At 64.3% G+C, this 18,444-nt stretch overlaps 1 protein-coding gene across 1 annotated transcript; it reads left to right on the plus strand.

Moving 5' to 3' along the window:
- The first annotated feature begins 5,687 nt into the window (after positions 1–5,687).
- Positions 5,688–15,419, plus strand: NAT8L (N-acetyltransferase 8 like). Its single transcript, XM_045881624.3, has 3 exons — positions 5,688–6,441; positions 7,831–7,995; positions 10,606–15,419. Exons 1-3 carry the CDS (start codon positions 6,066–6,068, stop codon positions 10,971–10,973), a joined length of 909 nt encoding a protein of 302 aa, XP_045737580.1. The 5' UTR covers positions 5,688–6,065; the 3' UTR covers positions 10,974–15,419.
- The last annotated feature ends 3,025 nt before the right edge of the window (positions 15,420–18,444 follow it).

The following is an 18,444-nucleotide window of genomic DNA, read 5'->3' on the forward strand; positions in this document are numbered from 1 at the left end:
CACTGTGTCCTGTCTCCCTGTTCTGGCCACCAGAGCCCACCAGCGTCGCCCCCAGTGGTCCCTGGTGTGGGACTTAGTTTCCCCAGCAGTTCCATGTGGGCCACACCAGGGCCTGTGCTGAGCCGATACGCATGTCTAGCCCCACAGCACGTCGTGGCCGCTGCAAGTCAGCCTTCAGACACCTCACTTGCCTGTCTGCCTGCCCTCTGAGGTCAGGGGAGTGTAGAAGCTGGCCTCGTCCCCAGAACAACTGTCCCTGTGCCGAGGCCCCCGGGGATCCTCTGCACTGCGTTGGGGATGGCTGTCCTGGGAGCTCCCTGCAGGCCCCCCTCATAGCCTAGCCCGCGCACGGTAGCTGCCGGGACAGGCAGGAGGAGCCGGCAGCCAGAGAAGGCTCTTCCCGGCCCAGGGAGGACTGGCATGGTCTGCACAGCCTAAGCCTGCCGGCCCCTCCTCCAGCCCCAGCCCAGCCCCAGGGCACCAGGGAATAAGAATCTGGGTCTGAATACAAGTGTTGTGCCTGTGGGTAACAGGCCCTTACTCATCCACAGGTGTGTGCACAGCGCCAGGCAGGAGCCCTCCAGGGGAAGCAGGTGACCCTCCCTCTGTCCCTCCATTCATTCCATCGATGTTTTGTAGTATCCAAGCAATGCCATGGTTGGAAGTGACCGCTGTGGGACACTTGGCCTTTCTGGGGTGTTAGTTCCCTAGTGGTGGCTGCCCGAGGGCAACAAGGCGCTCCTGCCAGAGAGGGGAGGATCGCCCCTTTTTAGCTCACAAGTCCCCACGGACACAGCCTGTCCGTGTCACCGTGCGTGTGCACACGTTTTCTCGGAGCCTTCCTCCAGGCCTCAGCCCCACAGCACCTGCCCTGCTCTTGCTCCCACCCCAGGACCTGTCCTGTCCTCAGTGCTTTTCTGCCTGGAAGGGCCTGGCATGCTGCTGCGGATCCAAGTGTCTGGACCACACAGAGCCCTACCTTGGTGGTGCTGGGAGGTTGAGCTAGTGGTCTGGTGGTGATGATGCCTGTGAACTCTAAAGCAGGCCAGAGAGAGACGAGGGAGTGCTGAAGCTCAGACCAGCCCTCCGTTCTGGAAATGCGCGGGGTACTCGGTGGCAGGGATCAGAATCCCTCAGTCTTGGGGCCCCAGAAAGGAGCGGAGGGCGGACGGAGGCAGGTGTCTTCCCTCCGGGGCCCCGCCCCGACGGCGCTGATGTTCCATTGGTTGGCTTCAGTCACGTGGCCATTCCTGGCTGCCGGGGAGGTGGGGATGGACGGCGTTCTCTGCTTGGGTTCTCTGATTTAGCAAATACAGATCCAGGACCAATGAACACTTTTCAGTATAAAAAGTACAAGTACTTCTAGTATAAGTACTCGTTAGTATTAAGTATGTTCCATGCAGCATTTAGGACATATTTATATTAAAAGTTATTCGTTTACCTAAAATTTAAATTTAACTGGGCACCCTGTTTGTTGTGGGCAGCCGCGAGCCCCGGCACAAATTGGGGTTTCTATTACCATGAAAGATAGGAACGGCCAAAGATAGGGACGGTCTGAGAAAGCCTCTCATAGGAGTACTCTTTGGGAGGAAGTAGGAGCACAAGCTCCCCAGACAGGGCCTGGAGTCGGGGTGGAGGAGCCAGTCTTGAGGTGTGCCCTAGACCCCTGAGCAGGGGGAAGCAAGTGGACAGATATGTGTGGAAAAGGGGACGGAGAGAGATAGTTAGGAACACAAGGGCTGGCTGAGACCGTTGTGGCCTGGGTGTGAACAGAGCAGAGGTGAGCACTAAGAGGGCAGAGATGAGGGGTCCCCAGAGGAGAGGGGGCAGCCGAGAGGCATGGAGACAGCTGAGACAGGTGAGGGCTTTGGTTAGAAAGGAGGGGTCATCATGTCACATGCTGCTGAGATCAAGAAGGGCCAAGCCTGGACCACTAGATTTGGCAGCACTGGTCTTTGTTGACCTTGATAAGAACAGGGTTAATTGTGGGTGGGGAAGGCCCAAATGGAGGTTTCATGGGAGGAGGAGAGGTGGACAGAGTCAGCACAGACAGTTCTTGCAAGGAGTTTAGCCTTGCATGTGGTCAAGGCTGACAACATTCAGGCTCTATCCTAGAGCCATGATACCGCTTTCCTGCTCATCTGTAGGCAGATTCAATCAAGAGCATCTGCCACGACTATATATGTAAATATGATTCTAGGCTAAGCAGTGAATTGGGAATACATTATCTTTAGGACAGCTTTAGTTTTTTCTGGACTTGATGTTTGCCTTAATGTTCCCACACTGTCTGCTTTTATCACATCCTTAACTTCAAGTCACCTCTATGCCCCCTGCCAGGCTCTGGCCCTCCTGCTCCCAGCCAGCTGGGTACTCCTACTGCCCATTGCCTACCTTTCACTCTTCTGGTTTGGAGTCACTGTTTCCTAGACGTCTTGTCATCCCCTCCATGTTGCATGTCTTCAAGTATCGTCCTAGAAAACATTGTGGTAAGTAAACTTTCTGAGCTGGCCTGTCTGAAAATACCTTTGCTGGCATGTTCAATTCATAGCCCCTCCTACCTCTGGGCCTTTGCACAGGCTGTCGTCTCTCTAAGGAGTTATGCACTTGGCCTCCTCCATGACCCGCCTCACTCCTTATTTCCTTATCCTACCTTGCTTTTTTGTTTGTTTGTTTGTCCCCAAGGGATACTAGAGCTTTGATCTCTTTTATTTATTTCTGGCCCCTCCCCTGCTGGATTGGAAAGCCTCAGGAGGACTGGGCTTTGTTCTTTTCAGGGCCCGATAGAGGGTGGGCACTCACTGAGCCTGTGTAGAAGGGAGGGATGGCTGCTGGGTCATGGACTCTGGGTGAGGAGGTTGAGCAGTTTGGGTGCCTGTCAGGAACTTTTCCCTCCCACCCCCAGGACACTCTCAGGACTGAAGGTTCACTCAAAGTGCTGGACAGGCTTTAATCAGAAGTCTCGGTCCCTTAGCTGGGGGAAATAATAATAATCATTATTATATTATGGTTGTTCCCTTCTCTTTTCTCTTTGGGCAGCTACTGTCAGTTGCACACTGGGCCTCCCATCTGGTCTGTTTTTCTTTTGTCTTCCCATCCCCTGGTCTTTTGGTTCACTTCTCTGGAGACCCCTTGGACTTCCTCCAGCGCTCCCACTCACCTCTGTCGCTTCCCAGGCCCCCCTGTACCTCTGACCGCTGGTGAAGTTTGGGTCTCAGCCAGGTCCCCCCCCCCCCACCCTGTAGGGACAGGCTGGCCCTCAGGGTGTCCTTGGAGGAGACCCAGTGGGTCTGCCCAGGATGGGCCCGAGGGTCCCTTCTTCACTTGGGGTGAGGGGTTTTCTGCTAATGCACCATCCTGTGTTTGGCGCCCCCTCCTAGCACGGAGCAGGGGAAGCCCAGGGCACCCACCCTGCTCTACCTTTGGAGTCTGGGAAGGGTCCTGTCCTGCACGCCCACCCCCCTTTTGTGCGCCGGGGTCTAGCTTTGACCGTGATACCCGGACTGCAGGGGTGCAGGGTGGAATTGCAGGTGGTTGGGGCTGCCCAGGCGATTGGGGTGTGGGTGCAGAGGGGACTCCAAGCAGCAGAAACCAGAGGAGTGCATGGGAGAACGACCCACCCAGCCTCAATTTTATTGTCTGTGAAATGGGTTCTTGATGCAGGCAGAAGGCGCAGGGTGGGGGGGGTGTCTTCATGTCACCGGGGAGGGAACAGGCTCAGTGGCAGGCCTGGGACCCTGCTGCCTGGGCAGAACTCCCTTCCCTTTAAGGCCACCCCCACTCTGAGCGCTAAAGCCCAGGCCCTGAGGTCTCCAACATCTTCCAGGTGGCTGTCCCTGGTGTCCAGCTCTGTCCCTTCCAAGCGGAGTCTGGCTATATCCTCCCCACCTCCTCCTGGCGCTCTCCAGGGCCCTCTAGACCAGGATGCTGCAGTGCTAGTCTAGCCAAGCTATCTTGGGAGGCAGGGGGTTCAAGACTTGGGGCTGAAGGTGAGGTCAGGCCACCTGGAGGAAGGGACCTCTGCAGATGCAGGGCCCACCAAAGTCAGGCTGAGTGGAAATGCAGGTCCTTCCCTGTGGGCTTGACTGTTGGGGGCCAGAGGAGGGTGGGTGGGTCGGGTAGTAGTAGCCAGCAGAGACTGTGGCCCTCTAAGCGCTGGGCCACTCTGCACGGAGGAGCCTCTTTGCACCAAGTCTGGGTCAGAGGTCCCTGGATCCTCCACCTGGTCCTCCCTTCTGGCCCCCATCACAGAACAACAGAATGTTTCCCAAATCCCTGATCTGGTGCTCAAGGCCCACATCCAAAGCCCTATCTCCCCTTCCTCTGAAGCCCCTTGACTCCTCCAGGCACATGAGCCACCCCTCCCCATTCCTTGTTTTTCCTGCCTGGATCCCCTGCTTGCTGTTGGCTTTGCCAGGACACGTCTGCCCTCCACCTGGTCAACCTCAGGACACCCTGCAGCCTGGTCCACTGTGGCTGGTCGGGCTCTCGGCAGCGTTCAGACAGCACATGGAGTGATTTCTGAATGACCTCTGTGCTCCTTTGAGATTCTCTACGGTTTCACTTTCCTCTCTTGGAAGATGACAGCCAGGCCCCAGATAAACTCTGGCATCTGGGAAATAGAGTGTGGGGTGACTTCCCAATTTGGCTGCCCCCTCCCACCAAGGTCCTTGCACTGGCGATCCTGGCTGTGGACCAGTTCAGCTCCTGGGTCCGGAGTCCTCCCTACTCTACTCGGGTCCCTTGGCGGGACACTGGCGAGGGGTCGTCCCCTTCCTAGCCTCTAGGTGATGGTAGCCGCAGGCTGAGGGTCCTTAGGCCTGGTCCCCTAGGTCTCGACTCCAACCATGCGGGTGTGGTGAACTCAGCTCCAGGCTGCCCTGCGGGGCCACGGCGGGAAATGCGGCGCGATGCGGGGCGACGCGGGGAAGGGGTGCATAGCTGCAGGGGGCTGGGTTCATAAACCCAGGGTTTATGGGTGTTGGGGGGGATCTGGGATTACCTGTCCCCCACCCTCACCCTCACACCCCGCACCCGGCCCTCAGCGTCGACAAGCAGATAGGGCTCGCAGGACCGGCAAGGATCGGCAAGAGAACCCCCCCCCCCCGCACCTGCACCGAGATCGTGGAGCGCATGCGCGGGCCGAGGAGGGCGGGGGGCCGGGCCGGGAGGGGTCCGACCAGCCCAGCGCCCCCAGTGCCCGCTGCGGGAATTCGGTGTCGGAGCGGAGGGTTGCTGTGCTGCGCCCGGACGCGGGGGGCTGCAGGCGATCTGGGCATTAGATCCCGCTCCGACCGCGTACCCGCGCGTCCAGCCCGTGTGGCCCCGGGCGCAGGTTCCCAGGGGCGCCAGGCCGGGGAAGCCGCGGCGCCCCTCCCCGGGGCCCCGGCCGGGCGTCGCGTTCAGACAAAGGGGCGGGAGATGGAGATGGAGATGGTTCGGTGACTGCGTCCGGCGGCCGAAGAGGAGGAGGACGCGGCGCCGCGGGCTCCAGCGGCCCGGCCCCAGGACCGGGCGCTCCCAGGCCCGCGTTGAGGGGTGGAGGCGCCCCGCCCGGAGCCCCCACGGGGCGCTCCCTCCGGGCCGGGAACCCCGGTCGCGCGCGCGCTCGTCCCCGGCCACCTCGCGGGGCTCGGCCGCTCCGTCGTACCCCGGGCTGCCCGCGCCACCCCCGCCCAGGCGCACTCCAGCTGGCCGCCCGCACACGGCCGCCGCGCAGCGCCCAAGTGTGCCATCGGGCGGGCGCGGAGGCGGTGTCTGCTCCCACCCCCGAGATCACATGGTGACCCTCGGCAGCCAATGCAGTGGACGCTAGGACCCTGCGGGACCCCAGGCGCCGCGACTGCACCGGCGCCGCTGCATTATAAATACTTCTCCAAAATGCGGCGCAGCTCCCTGCGCGCGCCCCGGCCGCCCGCCGCCTCCGCCCCGCGCCCCTGAGCCGCCGCCGCCGCCGCCGCCGCCGCCGCTGCCGCGGGTCCGAGGGCGCCGCGCCCTTGCCCTGGGCCCGGGCTGTGCCCGCCCGCAGCCCGGCCCGCGTCCTCGCGCTGCGCCGCCCGGCCGGGTGCATGCATTGTGGGCCTCCCGACATGGTCTGCGAGACGAAGATCGTGGCCGCCGAGGACCATGAGGCGCTGCCGGGGGCCAAGAAGGACGCGCTGCTCTCCGCCGCCGGCGCCATGTGGCCCCCGCTGCCCGCCGCGCCCGGGCCGGCCGCCGCGCCCGCCGCGCCCCCGCCCGCGCCCGGCCCCCAGCCCCGCGGCGGCGCGGGGGGCGCGGGACCGCCGGGGGGGCGCGGCGTGTACATCCGCGAGTTCCGCGCGGCCGAGCAGGAGGCGGCGCGCCGCATCTTCTACGACGGCATCATGGAGCGCATCCCCAACACGGCCTTCCGCGGCCTGCGGCAGCACCCGCGCACGCAGCTGCTCTACGCCCTGCTGGCCGGTCAGTGCGCGCGGGACCCCGCCGCGCTCCGCCTGCCGCAGTCCGCGCCCGCCCGGCCCCTGCGGGGACAGACGCGCAGGACGCCCGCAGCCCCGCTCGCCCCTACCGCGGGCCCCGGGCCCCGGCGCGCTCCTGTCCCTGCCCAGGACTCAGCCTGGGAGGGCGGCGGACCCCTCGCGCCCCCTCGCGCCCCCTCGGGCCCCCTCGCTCGCGCACGGACGCGCACCCGCACGCCGCCGGCTTTCTGCGGCCGCCCGGGGCGAGGTGGCCACCGGCGGTGGCGTCCGGGCTCCTGGCCAAGGCGCGCCTGGCGGGGGCGTGGGAACGAGCGCCGGCGGCGGGTGGGGGGCTGCGGGCAGGGGAGAGGGCCGGGGTCTCCACCTGCGTCCCCCCTCTGTGCGGCCCCGCCTCTCCGGTCCCTTCCCTGGTCGGCCCGGGTGGGGGCGGGGTGACGGCAGGTAGCGCCCGCTGCTGAGGCTCCGCGCCGGGCGCCTGTAGCTATATATAATCCGCGGGGCGGGGGAGGCTGCTTCGGCAGCTCCGAGTGCTAATTTATGAGGGGAAGACAGCCAGCTCCCCGGAGTGCGGGCGGGGGGGAGGAGGGCGAGCGCCGAGGAGGCAGAGTGCGGGCACGAAGGGGGGCAGCCCCCCTAGGGGCTTTGAGGCCTTTCCCCTGAAGCCTCGGAGGGTGGTTGTCCCCATTTCACAGATGAGGAGCTTGAGGCTGGGGGTTGTTACTCTCCCAAGGTCATGCAGCAAAAGTGACTTTCACTGCAGGCTTGTCTGCCTCCTGGCAGCTTGGACGAATCTGGAAGCAATCTCGGGCTTCCCTCACCCCCCTCCTCATAAACCCTGGGGCTGGCCCAGGGAAGAAGGTGGTCCTGGGGCCCTCTGCTGGAAGATGCCCCCTCCCACTCCCCACTTTCGCAAGGGTGAGGCAGGGGCCTGGTCGAGCAGCTCCGTAGCTTCCTACCTCGCTAGAGTGGCAAAGGTGTACTCGAAGCCCCTTCCACAGCTGGGGGGCCACATGGGTGGTTGGCATGCCCCCCCCAAGGAACCCTGCCTGGGGCTGTTGCCGCCAGCCATTGAGGGCAGCCTGCCCAGGGGCCCCTGCTGTGCTCAGAACGGATAGAAATCCTGTGATGTCAGGCTGCCAAGCGGCATGCCCTGATGGTAGGAAGTTTGGTAACGGGGAAAGTGCAAGGAGCAGGTAGGCTGACCCACCGCTCCTCCACGGAAAACAGTCGTGGCACATTTGGTGTGGTCTCTCCTCTGCGCATGGGCCCGACCGGCTTATTTAGCAGGGAGCTGGTGGGGGGTCTCCCAGCCTGGCGGGTGTCGCAGGGGCTCTGCTCGGCCGCTGCTCACCAGGCCCACCTCTCTCTGCAGTGCTGTGTTTTGCCCTGACCCGCTCGCTGCTGCTGACGTGCCTGGTGCTGGCCGGCCTGCTGGGCCTACGCTATTACTACAGCCGCAAGGTGGTCCTCGCCTACCTGGACTGCGCTCTGCACACGGACATGGCGGACATCGAGCAGTACTACATGAAGCCCCCCGGTGAGCCTGCGGCGCCAGCCGCTTCCTCTCCCCTCCCTTTGCTCCTCGCACCCCCTCACAGCGCCTACTGCTGGCAGGGCCACCCACGCCCCAAGCACCTCAGGACAGACAGGCCCCGGGGGGACGGCCACGCCTAGGTGGGCCCGGGCTGCTTCAGGCCCATGACCACGCCTGCGGAGTCTCGGAGGGCTCTGGCCAAGGGTTGGGAGTGCAGCAGGCCGGCAGGGGCTGAGGGCGGCAGAGCTAGGTCCGTGGTGCTGATGCAAGGCCCCCGAGTGCCCACACAGACCCTGGGCCTCTGTCCTGCATCCCGTGAGGGCAGGGTGCTGAGTGTCCTGAGCTAGCCCTGGGCCCGGGTGTCCTGGCTCTGCTCTCCATGCAGCCTGCACGATGCCCTTTCCCTGGTGTTTACTGAGGGGCTGGGGGTCTGCTGTGCTTTGCTGGGTCTCAGGCTGGCCTGGAGTGCCAGGGACCTGGTGTGGCAGGGGCAGAGGGCCTCCTGGTGGGGAGAGGGTTCTGGGTGGGAGTCACCGAGGCCTGGGAGCCCTGGAAGAGCAGGGTGTTGAGTCTTGGCCTCCATTTCTGGTCTCTGGGCCACTTAGTGAGGCAGAGGGTCTCGCCCCAGCCTCCTGGCCTTCTGTACAAGGAGGGACCGGGTCTGGTCAGGAGGGGCCTGCAGCTCCCTGGGGGCTGTTCTGGTCCTCCAGGCTGACCTAGAGGCAGGCTAGGAGGCAGGACCACATGGTTTCCCTCATGTCCGGGGTCAGAGAAGGGGGCCTTTGTCTCTGCCCTCTGGGGTGTGAGGGTCTCCCAGGTGCTGGAGGGTTCCCAGGCTAAGGAGATGGGACAGTGTGGGCCCCAACAGTTGGTGAGGGCAGAGAGGAGCCTGGTGAGGGCCAGGGAAGGGCAGCAGGGGACAAGAGAGGCAAGGCATCCCAGCACACGGGTGCTCCACCGAGCCGGCCCATCCTGTGCTGCCCTGCCTCCACCCCCATCCCCACCCCTGCAGCTGGCCAGCCTTTGGCACCTTGGGTTCTCCTTGACCCTTTCCTAAGCTTGAACTCAGCTTTTCATCGGCCTCCATGGAGTTGCCCAGGACGGGAGGGAGCACAAGTATGAGACCCACTTAGCTGGCGCCCAGGTCCAGGCTGCAGGAGCAGAAGGGGGCTCAGGTTGGGAGCCCGGGGTGGCAAGGACTCTGCTCTTTCTGGGCTGCAGTCTCCCTGGGTGTGAATGGGGCGGGGGGAGTCCTGCTTGCTGTCCTGGGGCATTTGGTAGGTTGCAGGAAGGTGCCACTGGGGCAGGGAGGCTGGACCACGGCTGATGGGGCCATGCTGCTCAGGGGATGGGAAGAGTTGGTCTGGCCTGGGTGTGTGGGGGCAGCCAGAAACCCTGGATGGTGGGCAGGCCAGCTAGTGGGGCGGTCCATCAGGGCAGCAGGCCTTCAGCCATTGCCGAACTCGGCTGCATGCCAGGTCTCAGGGTATGGCAGTGAAGGAGACAGGAGCCCCTCTTGCTGAGCTGCTGGGGGACCTGCCAGCAGACAAGACAGTGGCGGACCCTTGGAGGTTGGGTGGAGGAGTGAGATCTCTGGGTAAGGTCAGGTGCAGAACCTTTATGGGGGAGAGTTTGGCCACTCAAGGAGAGAAGGTGGTGGTGGGGGGGCTGGTGGGAGACACAGCCGTGGGGGCTGGAGTGGCCATGCGCAGGGCGAGTGCAGGTGGGGCTCCTCAGAGTGTGGGCACCCCTGTTGGCCAGCCCCTGCCTCCTGGGGCCTCTGGGCCGGTGGTCAGCAGAGGTGACCAGGCTCTCATGCCCTGCAGGCCTCCCCCCCCATGTTCATTCTCTCTCTTCTTGCTTCTCTCCTGATCCCCCCCTTTGGCCCTCCTCTTCCTTTTGCTGCCCTGCATGGGGCTGTGATTGGTCCAGGCCATGGGTGGGGACGGCTGGCCTGGCCACTGGGCTCCTGCCCAGGAGAGGCCAGGGTCAGTGGGAGGCGTGCATTGGTGCCCATCCGTCCTGACTGTCCACTTGGACTGTCCCCCAAGCCTGCCAAGGGCCTGCTTCTGTGTCCTGATCCAAGCAGGCCATGGGGCCCCCAGGCTTAGCAGCTCCTGACCCAGGAGAGTGGAGGCCACAGGACCTCCTGAGGCCCCCGGGGGCATGGCTCCCAGAGGGCTCCTTCTGTCCTGGCCTGTCCTCCCAGAACCCCCAATCCCCATTGTAGGGGTCCTTCCAGAGGTCCCCTCATGGCACCTGTCTCTCTCCAGCTCCCTGGGGTGGCTACACGGGGACAAGTGTGGTGGGCCCCAAGTGGCTGGGAGCCCAGGCAGGTCGGCTGCACCTGCGGCCTCTCCGTGGCCATCCGCAGCCATCCAGGCGTTAGTTCGGCGGGTAGCTGGGCAGAGGAGGGATCTGTTTGGCTGAGGCCTGCCCAGCTCTTGGTCCCTGGGGGAGGGAGTGTGGCCCCAGAGCCCTTGTCGGCCCAGCCTCAGGCCCAGGGCAGGGGCGGCCGTGGGCGGCAGACAGGTTGGGCCGGGCTCTTTCTGCTCTAAGGGCCCTGGAGGGGTGGCTGTGTCGGCCGCGGCTCTGACTGCCCTGTCCCTGCAGGCTCCTGCTTCTGGGTGGCCGTGCTGGATGGCAACGTGGTGGGCATCGTGGCGGCGCGGGCCCATGAGGCAGACAACACGGTGGAGCTGCTGCGCATGTCCGTGGACTCGCGTTTCCGTGGCAAGGGCATCGCCAAGGCGCTGGGCCGCAAGGTGCTGGAGTTCGCTCTGGTGCACAACTACTCAGCGGTGGTGCTGGGCACGACAGCCGTCAAGGTGGCCGCCCACAAGCTCTACGAGTCGCTGGGCTTCAGACACATGGGCTCAAGTGACCACTACGTGCTGCCCGGCATGACCCTGTCGCTGGCCGAGCGCCTCTTCTTCCAGGTCCGTTACCACCGCTACCGCCTGCAGCTACGCGAGGAGTGACCGCCGCCCGCCCGCCCGCCCACCTGCCGCCCCGGCCGCCCGGCCGCCTGTGCCCGCCTGCCCACCACCCGGGCCCGCTTTCAGACGCTCACCTTGGCGTTTGCGTTGGGTTTTTCCTTTCCACCATCACGCGGTTCTCTGGCTGGTTCTCCAGGGGGTGTGGGGCTGTTGCTCATCTGTGACACTTCGGGGCTCTGTTGTTCGCAGCCACGGCCCCTCGCCTCCCCAGCCTGCCGGGGCCGCGTCCTGAGGAGCGACAGCATGGACCGCCGCGTGCCCACGTGCCTGCTCAGCCCGGCCCACCGAACACAGCCTCCGCGGCGCGACCCCTGCCCCGGCGGACCCCTGGCCGCCAGCCAGGCTGGGACTCGGCGGCCAGGCCCCGGGAGGCGTGGCCTGCTGGGCTGGCCGGCCACCGCCCCGTGGGGCACCGAGCTGGCCGCGGGCCCTGCTTTGCTCTGTGCATGCTGAGGACGTGGCCTGGCTGCCGCATGCCCACGGCCTCCTGCCCCGCTGCCCTGCTCAGACTGGACCTAGACTGGTGAGCGCCCCCTGCCTGGCCTGCCAGCTAGCCGTGGCAGCCCACCTGATCTCGGGAGGGCTCACCTGCCTCTCACCCCTCGCTCCCCCCACCCCCGGCCCAGCTTTGCTTTGACACCGAGTCACATTTCTTTCCTTTCGGCCCCTGCCCCTCCCCGCCCTGGCTTTGCTGATTGGCATCATCACCCAGGTGTGGTTCCCGTAGCAACCTGTTGCATAGCCTGGTCAGGGTCCTTCAGGAGAGCAGGGTGGGGAGGCAATCACGCGGTCGCCTCTCCCCAGGGCCAGCTAGATTACGGTGGCCTTTTCCAGACCTCCCCGAGGACCGCTCTGCCTCACGGCTGATGGGCTGTGCCCTGTGAATCTCACTAAGCCAGGCCGCTGCCAACACCACTGAGCCCACAGCTTCTCCCAGCCTGAAACCGACCTATTTTTTAATAAGTTATTTAGACAGAATAGCACTCTGCATGACTTTAATTCTTGGGACAAAATGGTAGTTTATACCTAACACACACACACGCACGCACACATGCACACACACACACACACACCTGTGTGGTCTAGAATATGCACTATTTCTGGCCCAGTTTGGTGGGGGCGGGTGGCTGGGTGGGTGGAGGGTTTCAGATTTTGAAATCTGAAGGGAGACCCTGATTTAGCATTCTTTCCCTCAAAAGAGCATTCCTGGTCTGTGAGGAGGCCCTGGGCTGCCCCTGTCCAGCCTTGACTTGTGGGGATGAGGTCAGGACGGCAGCGCATTCCCTGCTGCCTTTGGGAGGGCGAGTGCTGTCCAGCTTGGCTGGGTGGTGGGGCGGCCCGGCTGTGCTCCCAGCATCTCCCTCCTGAGGAGGGAGGCGGCGATCAGGTGTGAGGTGGCCTGGACAGAGGGGAGGAAAGGGGTCGTTGGCAGTGCTCATGTGTCCAGCTTGTAAGCCTGGACCCGGCCATGGTGGCAGGAGGGCCCTAAATGCCCCCCGAGGCCCCTCTATTTCGGGAGCTGGGAGGGGGGAGTGGCAGGCACGGTGGGCCATGGAGCTGGGTCCTGCGTAGGGGACACAGACGGGACGTTCTTAGAAAGGCACTTCGGAAACTAGCAAACTTGCGAAGCAAGCCCAGTTTCCCGAGGGGCCTTTCGTGCTGTTGGCACTTGAGATATTTGCAGAACATTGTATAGACCCCGCTCTCCTCTGTACATTTCTCCCTGGTGGCGTCCGGTCCCTGCTTGGGGATGGGAGTTTTGTAGACTGTACAGAAATCGGCACCCTATTTTCTTGCAGCTCTCAGATTTTGTTAATCTGGATTATACAGACAGACGTAAAGTGTTTTAGCAAAATGGAAAACAAACAGTTGTGCCTTTTTCCTCTTTTTGTTTGGTTTGGTTTTGGCTTGGGGCGGCCTTAGTTGGTATGGGGCGTGTTGGGGCTGTGGCTGGTCTGAGGCCTGGCGGGACAGGAGGGGCGGGCGGGCGCCACGCGGGCCCAGCGTGGTGGGCTGTGTCTTGTCAGTGGTAGCTTGGGATGCTGCCAGCTCCCGTTGATCCTGTGCCTTTGGAGCCTTGGGTCCCTGGTGTGGGGACGTGTGGGTGGGGGCCGTCGGAGCCCACTGGGGCTGCGGCAGAGGCCGGGGCTCTGGAGCTGCCTGCATCTGGGGGACGTTGGCCAGAGCGTGTCGCCGGGCTTGCTCCTGGGCAGACGTGTGGCCCTCTCCTGTCCTGCTGGCGTCTGTCTGTCCGTATAGGATCTGTGGGTGGGCTGCAGCGTCTCCCCAGCCCCACCGCGGTGGTGGCCAAAGGCACCAGCCGGCTGCACCCTGTACTTGGGACAGGGCCTTCGCCTGGCCCGTGTGCAGCTTGGCAGCCCCTGAGCTCACTGGGGGAGCAGACCCCCATCCTTCCCCTGGGCCGGAGGCTGGGCACACTCGTGGGGAACGCCTGTCCCTGGCTGGCCAGTTCCCTCCAGCCTGGGAGCTAACTCCTCCACAAACATGCACCAAGATATGAATTTTATACATTTGTAGAAATCCTGATGTTACTTCTTCTACCTCTGTGAAGCGTCTGCCTGGGGTTCTGCTCAGTGGTGTATCTGGGCAGCTCTCTGCATTGTCAGGTCCTGGGCTCCCTCCCTCTCCCTGCTGGCCTCCTGGGCCTCCCCCAGTGGCTCCTGCCGAGGCCCCGGAAAGCCGGCCCCCAGGCGTGGCACCCATGTTCAGGAGACAGGGCTCCCAGGACTTTTGGAAGCCTCTGTTTTGGGATGGGCAAGCAGGAGGTGGAGTGTTCCAGACTGTCTCTGTTAGATGAGCCTGCAACACAAACCCAGTGGGCAGCTCAGGGCAGTGGGATGCAGGACAGCTGAGAACTCTAGCCCCTCCGGCTGGCCCAGTGCCACCAGCGTCCCCCAGGTATGGGGTCTTCGGAGAGCTGGCCCCTGAGGGTGGTGGCCACACTGAGTTGTCTGCGGGTGCTGAGGCCAGCCGTGTGGAGGCTCGTGGTGACGTCTGTCCCCTTTCCCCCGTACCCACGTCCAGCCTGGCTTCCCACTGCTGCCCTTGGGTGGATGGGGCAGAGAGATGGGCCAGCCTGCCTCGGGGAAGGGGGGGCAGCCCTGGGAGAAGGCCTGAGCTGGGAGGCCCTGCAGCTGGGCTGAGGCCACGAGGTCCTCGGGCAGCCCCCATCCTGCCCTGGGTGTCCTTCCTCAGAGAAGGCCTTTCCAGGGGACAGGCTGGGGGCTGCTCCTCAGGTGGCTTCCTTGGGAATCTGGCAAGTGCTGGGGAAGCTCTCTGGGCCACAGGGAGTCACGCAGTGTGAGTGCCCGCCCCGGCTGGCCCCATGTGGCCTTGAGCCTGGGCCCTCGCTGGGCTGGGGCCAGGTCAGGGCTGAGCGCCCCTGGAGCAACCCTCCACGCCTGTCTGTGTCCAGGGAATGGGTGACAGCCCGGCCCCCCCCCAGCAGGTGGGCAGCATGGGTCCTGACTGTTTTGGCCACGGCCAGTGTCCTGTGCTGGCCGGCCTTCGGCTGAGGCTTTTGGGGCTTGTGTTGTGGGCTGGGTGTGGGGCAGATCCTGGAACGTCTGCCCTTTGGTGCCGGGAGCGGGGCCGCCCAGGGCCCGGGGTGGAGGGGGAGGGGCCCGACCTGCCATTGTTGGATGTATTTTTTTTTTTAACAGCAATAATTAGCCATTTTGAAGAAGGGGTGTGTCTGTGTGTGTGCGTGTGCACGCCTGTGTCTGTGTGTATCTGCACGTGTGTGCACACGCGTGTGAGTGTGCGGCGACAGGGAGGGGGCCTCCTGCTGCAGCTTGCGTGGGCTGGCGCTCAGCCCCACGCTGAGACACAGGGGCCCCGGCTCAGTGCTGTGCTTCCCTCTCCCAGGCCGGCCCCAGGGCCCAGTGGACCTGGAATGTAGTGCTCCTTCCCCCCCGGCGGAGGGCACTGGGCAGGCCTGTGTGAAGCGGGGGGCCCGGGATAAGCCTTTGCCTGGGTCTCCGGGGAGGATGGCGGGGTGGACGCTCAGCCAGACCAGCCGAGATCAGATTTGACGACATGGCGCCACCTTGGTTAGGCTGTTTGACCACAGCCGCTGTGGACGCCGTGTCTTCGGGCGAGCAGAGCCCAGATCATGTCATGGTGGCTGGGTTCACTTCCTGTGGTTTACTGTTGATGACCCCGCAATTGTGGCAACTGTCCGAGACCCCAGGATGGGCCAGCACAGCCCTCGAGAGGGTCCGGAGGGGCAGGGGAGACAGGCTGCAGGGGCAGGTGGGGGTCCCAGGCTTCCTGTGGGTGTGTGAGCAGCGGGGGGTGGGGGGACAGTGCCGTGGGTCTGCCCGCACGGCCCCCAATGCTGCTGTTTTTCAATAAAACCAGAGTTGATGGAACTGGACTCCTGTGCGTTCTTGAGGCGCGCTGCTTTTCTGCAGATGCTGGACTCCTCCTTGGGGACCGGGGCAGGCGCTGGGGTGACCTCTGGAGCTGAGGCTGCTGTCCCTGCGCTGGCCGCCCTGGCCGGGCTCCACCGCAGGCCTGGGCATCCGCCTGCCCACTTGGCATCTCTGAGGAGCAGCTCAGCTCTGAGGGGCTCAGGTGAGGGCGTCAGGCCCACCTCCCTCCTGGGGACAGTGAGGCGCTGTCCGGCCCCGGATAGCTCAGCGCAGGGCCCTCCCTTGGTAGAGGAGCAGCCTTGGCTCATCCCGTCCCCAGGATCGGCCTCCCACAGCAGGAGGGCTTTGGACAGGCTCTGGGATCAGCCAAGTCGAAACCAGTGTCTGTGGTCTGGAGGCCTGAGGGCCCAGCTTCTTTAGGCAGCACACTCTGGTCCTCGCTGGGCGGGGGCACGAGGCTCGCTTGGACATCAGCCTGGGGCCGGTGTGCAGCCCAGCAGTGGCCGTGCCTCCGAGGTGACCGCATAAAGACAGGCCCCCAGAGGCGTGGCCACCCCCATGCACACAGGCACGTGGACGAGCAACATAGGCCCGAGGCTGGCATGGAGCAGACCAGCTCTCCAGACTCTGGAATGTTCTATCACACAGTGGTCAGGCCTGGCCATACAGATCCTCGTGCACCCCGTGAAAACAGTGACATTATCCTGAAGCCACGAGAAAAGTGGGCCTGGGCCCGGTAAGCAAAGTGGGCTCCACACAGGAGGCGGCGTGTAAAGCCCAGTCACCGCCTACCTGAGCAGCTCGAGTGCAGGTGGGAGGGGGCGCCTCGCCCGGATCCATGGCTGCATCTGGGTGCCCATCAACATGTCCCTCCACCCCAACAGGTGCCGTGGGGATCCTCAGAATCCAGACAGGGAAGCACATGAGAGGGGAGACCCTGGGGTGCCAGGATGGCCTGGAAGTAGGACCCCCAGGGGCCCCTTTGCAGGGGCTGTGAGGGAGAGGCAGCTGAGCAAAGGTGCAGGAACGGGCTGGGCTGCAGTCCCCCCTGTGGCACGGACTACCCAAGTGGGCCTGTACAATGTGCCTCCGTGTCCCCACTGTGCAAGGGGGGACACCGTGAGGCTGTTGGGGTGCACGGCCTGGGAGAACCACTTTGAGAGGAGGGTCAGGGGGAGCTGGTTGGCCCCCAGGGACTGGTCACCAGCCGGCAGAAGTTTCATGGGGAGGCTGGGGGGCCCAGGAATGTTGACTCGAGGCCCCGACGGCCTGGCCGGGCACATGGGAGTCAGCTGTGAGCACAGAGCCCGTGGCTGCCCCGCTGTGCTCTCCTTATGCACCGCTGCTGTCCGGGTGGCCTGGGAGGAGGGGCGCCCCTGTGGCTGTGGGGAGCTCGGGGGGCCAGCAGAGAGGGCTCCAGCCTGCTGGCAGCTCCTTGGGCACCGGCTCGGCGCTGAGCAGCTGTCCACCTGGAGGAACGCACCCGGGCTCCGTGGGAGAAGGGCTGGGGGTGCCTGCTGTGGGCCAGGCTGGGCCACTCCCTCTGGCCGAGGGGCTCGGCGCTGTGGGCATGGCGTTTCCCATCCACGGGAAGAATCCATTTGCACAGAGTCTGGGCCCGCTTTGAATAAGGCTTTTACTATAGGGGACAACCCAGGGGGTGAACGTGGCCTCTCCAGGTCCTGCTCTAGCTGCCCAGTGCCGACCTTGGGGAAGGCCACACAATGGGCTGGTGGAAACCAGTTCTCTCCTCCCACTGTTGCCTGGGGCTACAGACAAAATGAAGGCAAAAAATGCACGCACCAGGGTAGGTGCTGACAAGGGGGCTGGCGGTGGCTGGGTGGTTGCTTGGAGACTCAGCAGCACGTGGGCTGGGCCGAGGGCCTGGGGGCCTCCTGCGGCGGCACCAGGTGCCCCCACGAGTGGCCAGCACTCAGGCTCACCTTCAGGGGCACCTGTGGGCAGCAGCAGCGGTGAGCACCAGGCCCAGGCTAGCCTTCCCGGCCGGCTCCCAAGCCCACATGCAGGTGGGCATGGGTCCCTGGTGCCAGGAAGCCACTTGGCCCAAAGACATGACCAGACATTGTGGACAGATGCATGCACACACTCGCAGTGACAGGCAAACGGGCACCCCCAGGTCATAATACCTCAACCATGGCTGAGCTCCCGGCTGACCTGCCAGGGCCTCTGTGCCAGGGAGCAGGCCTGCAGGTGCCTCACGGGCTCACCACCTCAGGGTCCTGCTCCCTGGGGTCAGTTGGCTCTGAGAGATGCCAAAGGGGGGCCTGCAGAGCCCTCCCAGGGACCCTAACCCTGAGAGGGACTTTGCCAAGGCCCTTGACCACGGCTCAACAGCTCCCTCTTGGCGCGGAGGATGGGGGCTGCCTGTAGCTGCCCATCGGGAGCAGCCCCTCTGCTCCCTGCAGGACTACAGGTGGTGGTGGTGGGGGGGGGCTCCTGGGCCTCCAGGAACTACAGGCCAGGTGCGGGCGGGCAGTAGCCTGGGGGCTTAGGTGCTGCCGGCAGGGCCTCTCCCGACTGGGTAGCTCTGGCTGGGAGTGGCCAGCTGGGAGGAGCCCGGCAGAGTTGAGAGTGACCCGCGCGACTCCCCTCCCCGCCCCTCACCTGCAGCTGTAGCTCCAAGGCCCGCACGTTCCGCAGGGACTCCATGGTCCCCCTGACAAGAGCTGGAACGAAGGGAAAAGAGGGAGGGGGCAGCCCCATGCCATCTGGGCAGAGACGGGGCCATTACGGGAATGCCCAGGCCCCGGCCCTGCCCTGGCCCCCAGGCTCCCCAGCTATTCCGAGTCCACATGGTCAGCTGCGCTGATGGGTCCAGCAGCCCCAGCGTTACCCTGTGGCTGGTTCCACTGACCACATCCCTAGCACAGGCCTGAAGGCACCTTAACTGCTCCAGCCATGGTTGCCGGGGGCAAGTTTCTCTGCTGCCGACCTCACCCCCAGCCCCAGGCTCAGCCAGTGGAGGCCTGGGCAGGTGGGGCTGGGGGCAGGACCGTGCCTCGGCCTCCAGCTCTGTCCAGAGGCTCTGGGGCTGG

The sequence above is a fragment of the Mirounga angustirostris genome, unplaced genomic scaffold (genome assembly GCF_029215605.1).
Source record: "Mirounga angustirostris isolate CCGP_5_RB_7025 unplaced genomic scaffold, mMirAng1.0.hap1 SCAF_2, whole genome shotgun sequence".
In the NCBI taxonomy this organism is placed as follows: domain Eukaryota; kingdom Metazoa; phylum Chordata; class Mammalia; order Carnivora; family Phocidae; genus Mirounga; species Mirounga angustirostris.

Coding starts and splice junctions, on each gene's coding strand:
- NAT8L (XM_045881624.3), top strand. CDS start 6,066: ATGCATTGTGGGCCTCCCGACATGGTCTGCGAGACGAAGATCGTGGCC. Junction 6,442..7,830: donor GCTCTACGCCCTGCTGGCCG/GTCAGTGCGCGC, acceptor CTCTCTCTGCAG/TGCTGTGTTTTGCCCTGACC. Junction 7,996..10,605: donor GTACTACATGAAGCCCCCCG/GTGAGCCTGCGG, acceptor CTGTCCCTGCAG/GCTCCTGCTTCTGGGTGGCC.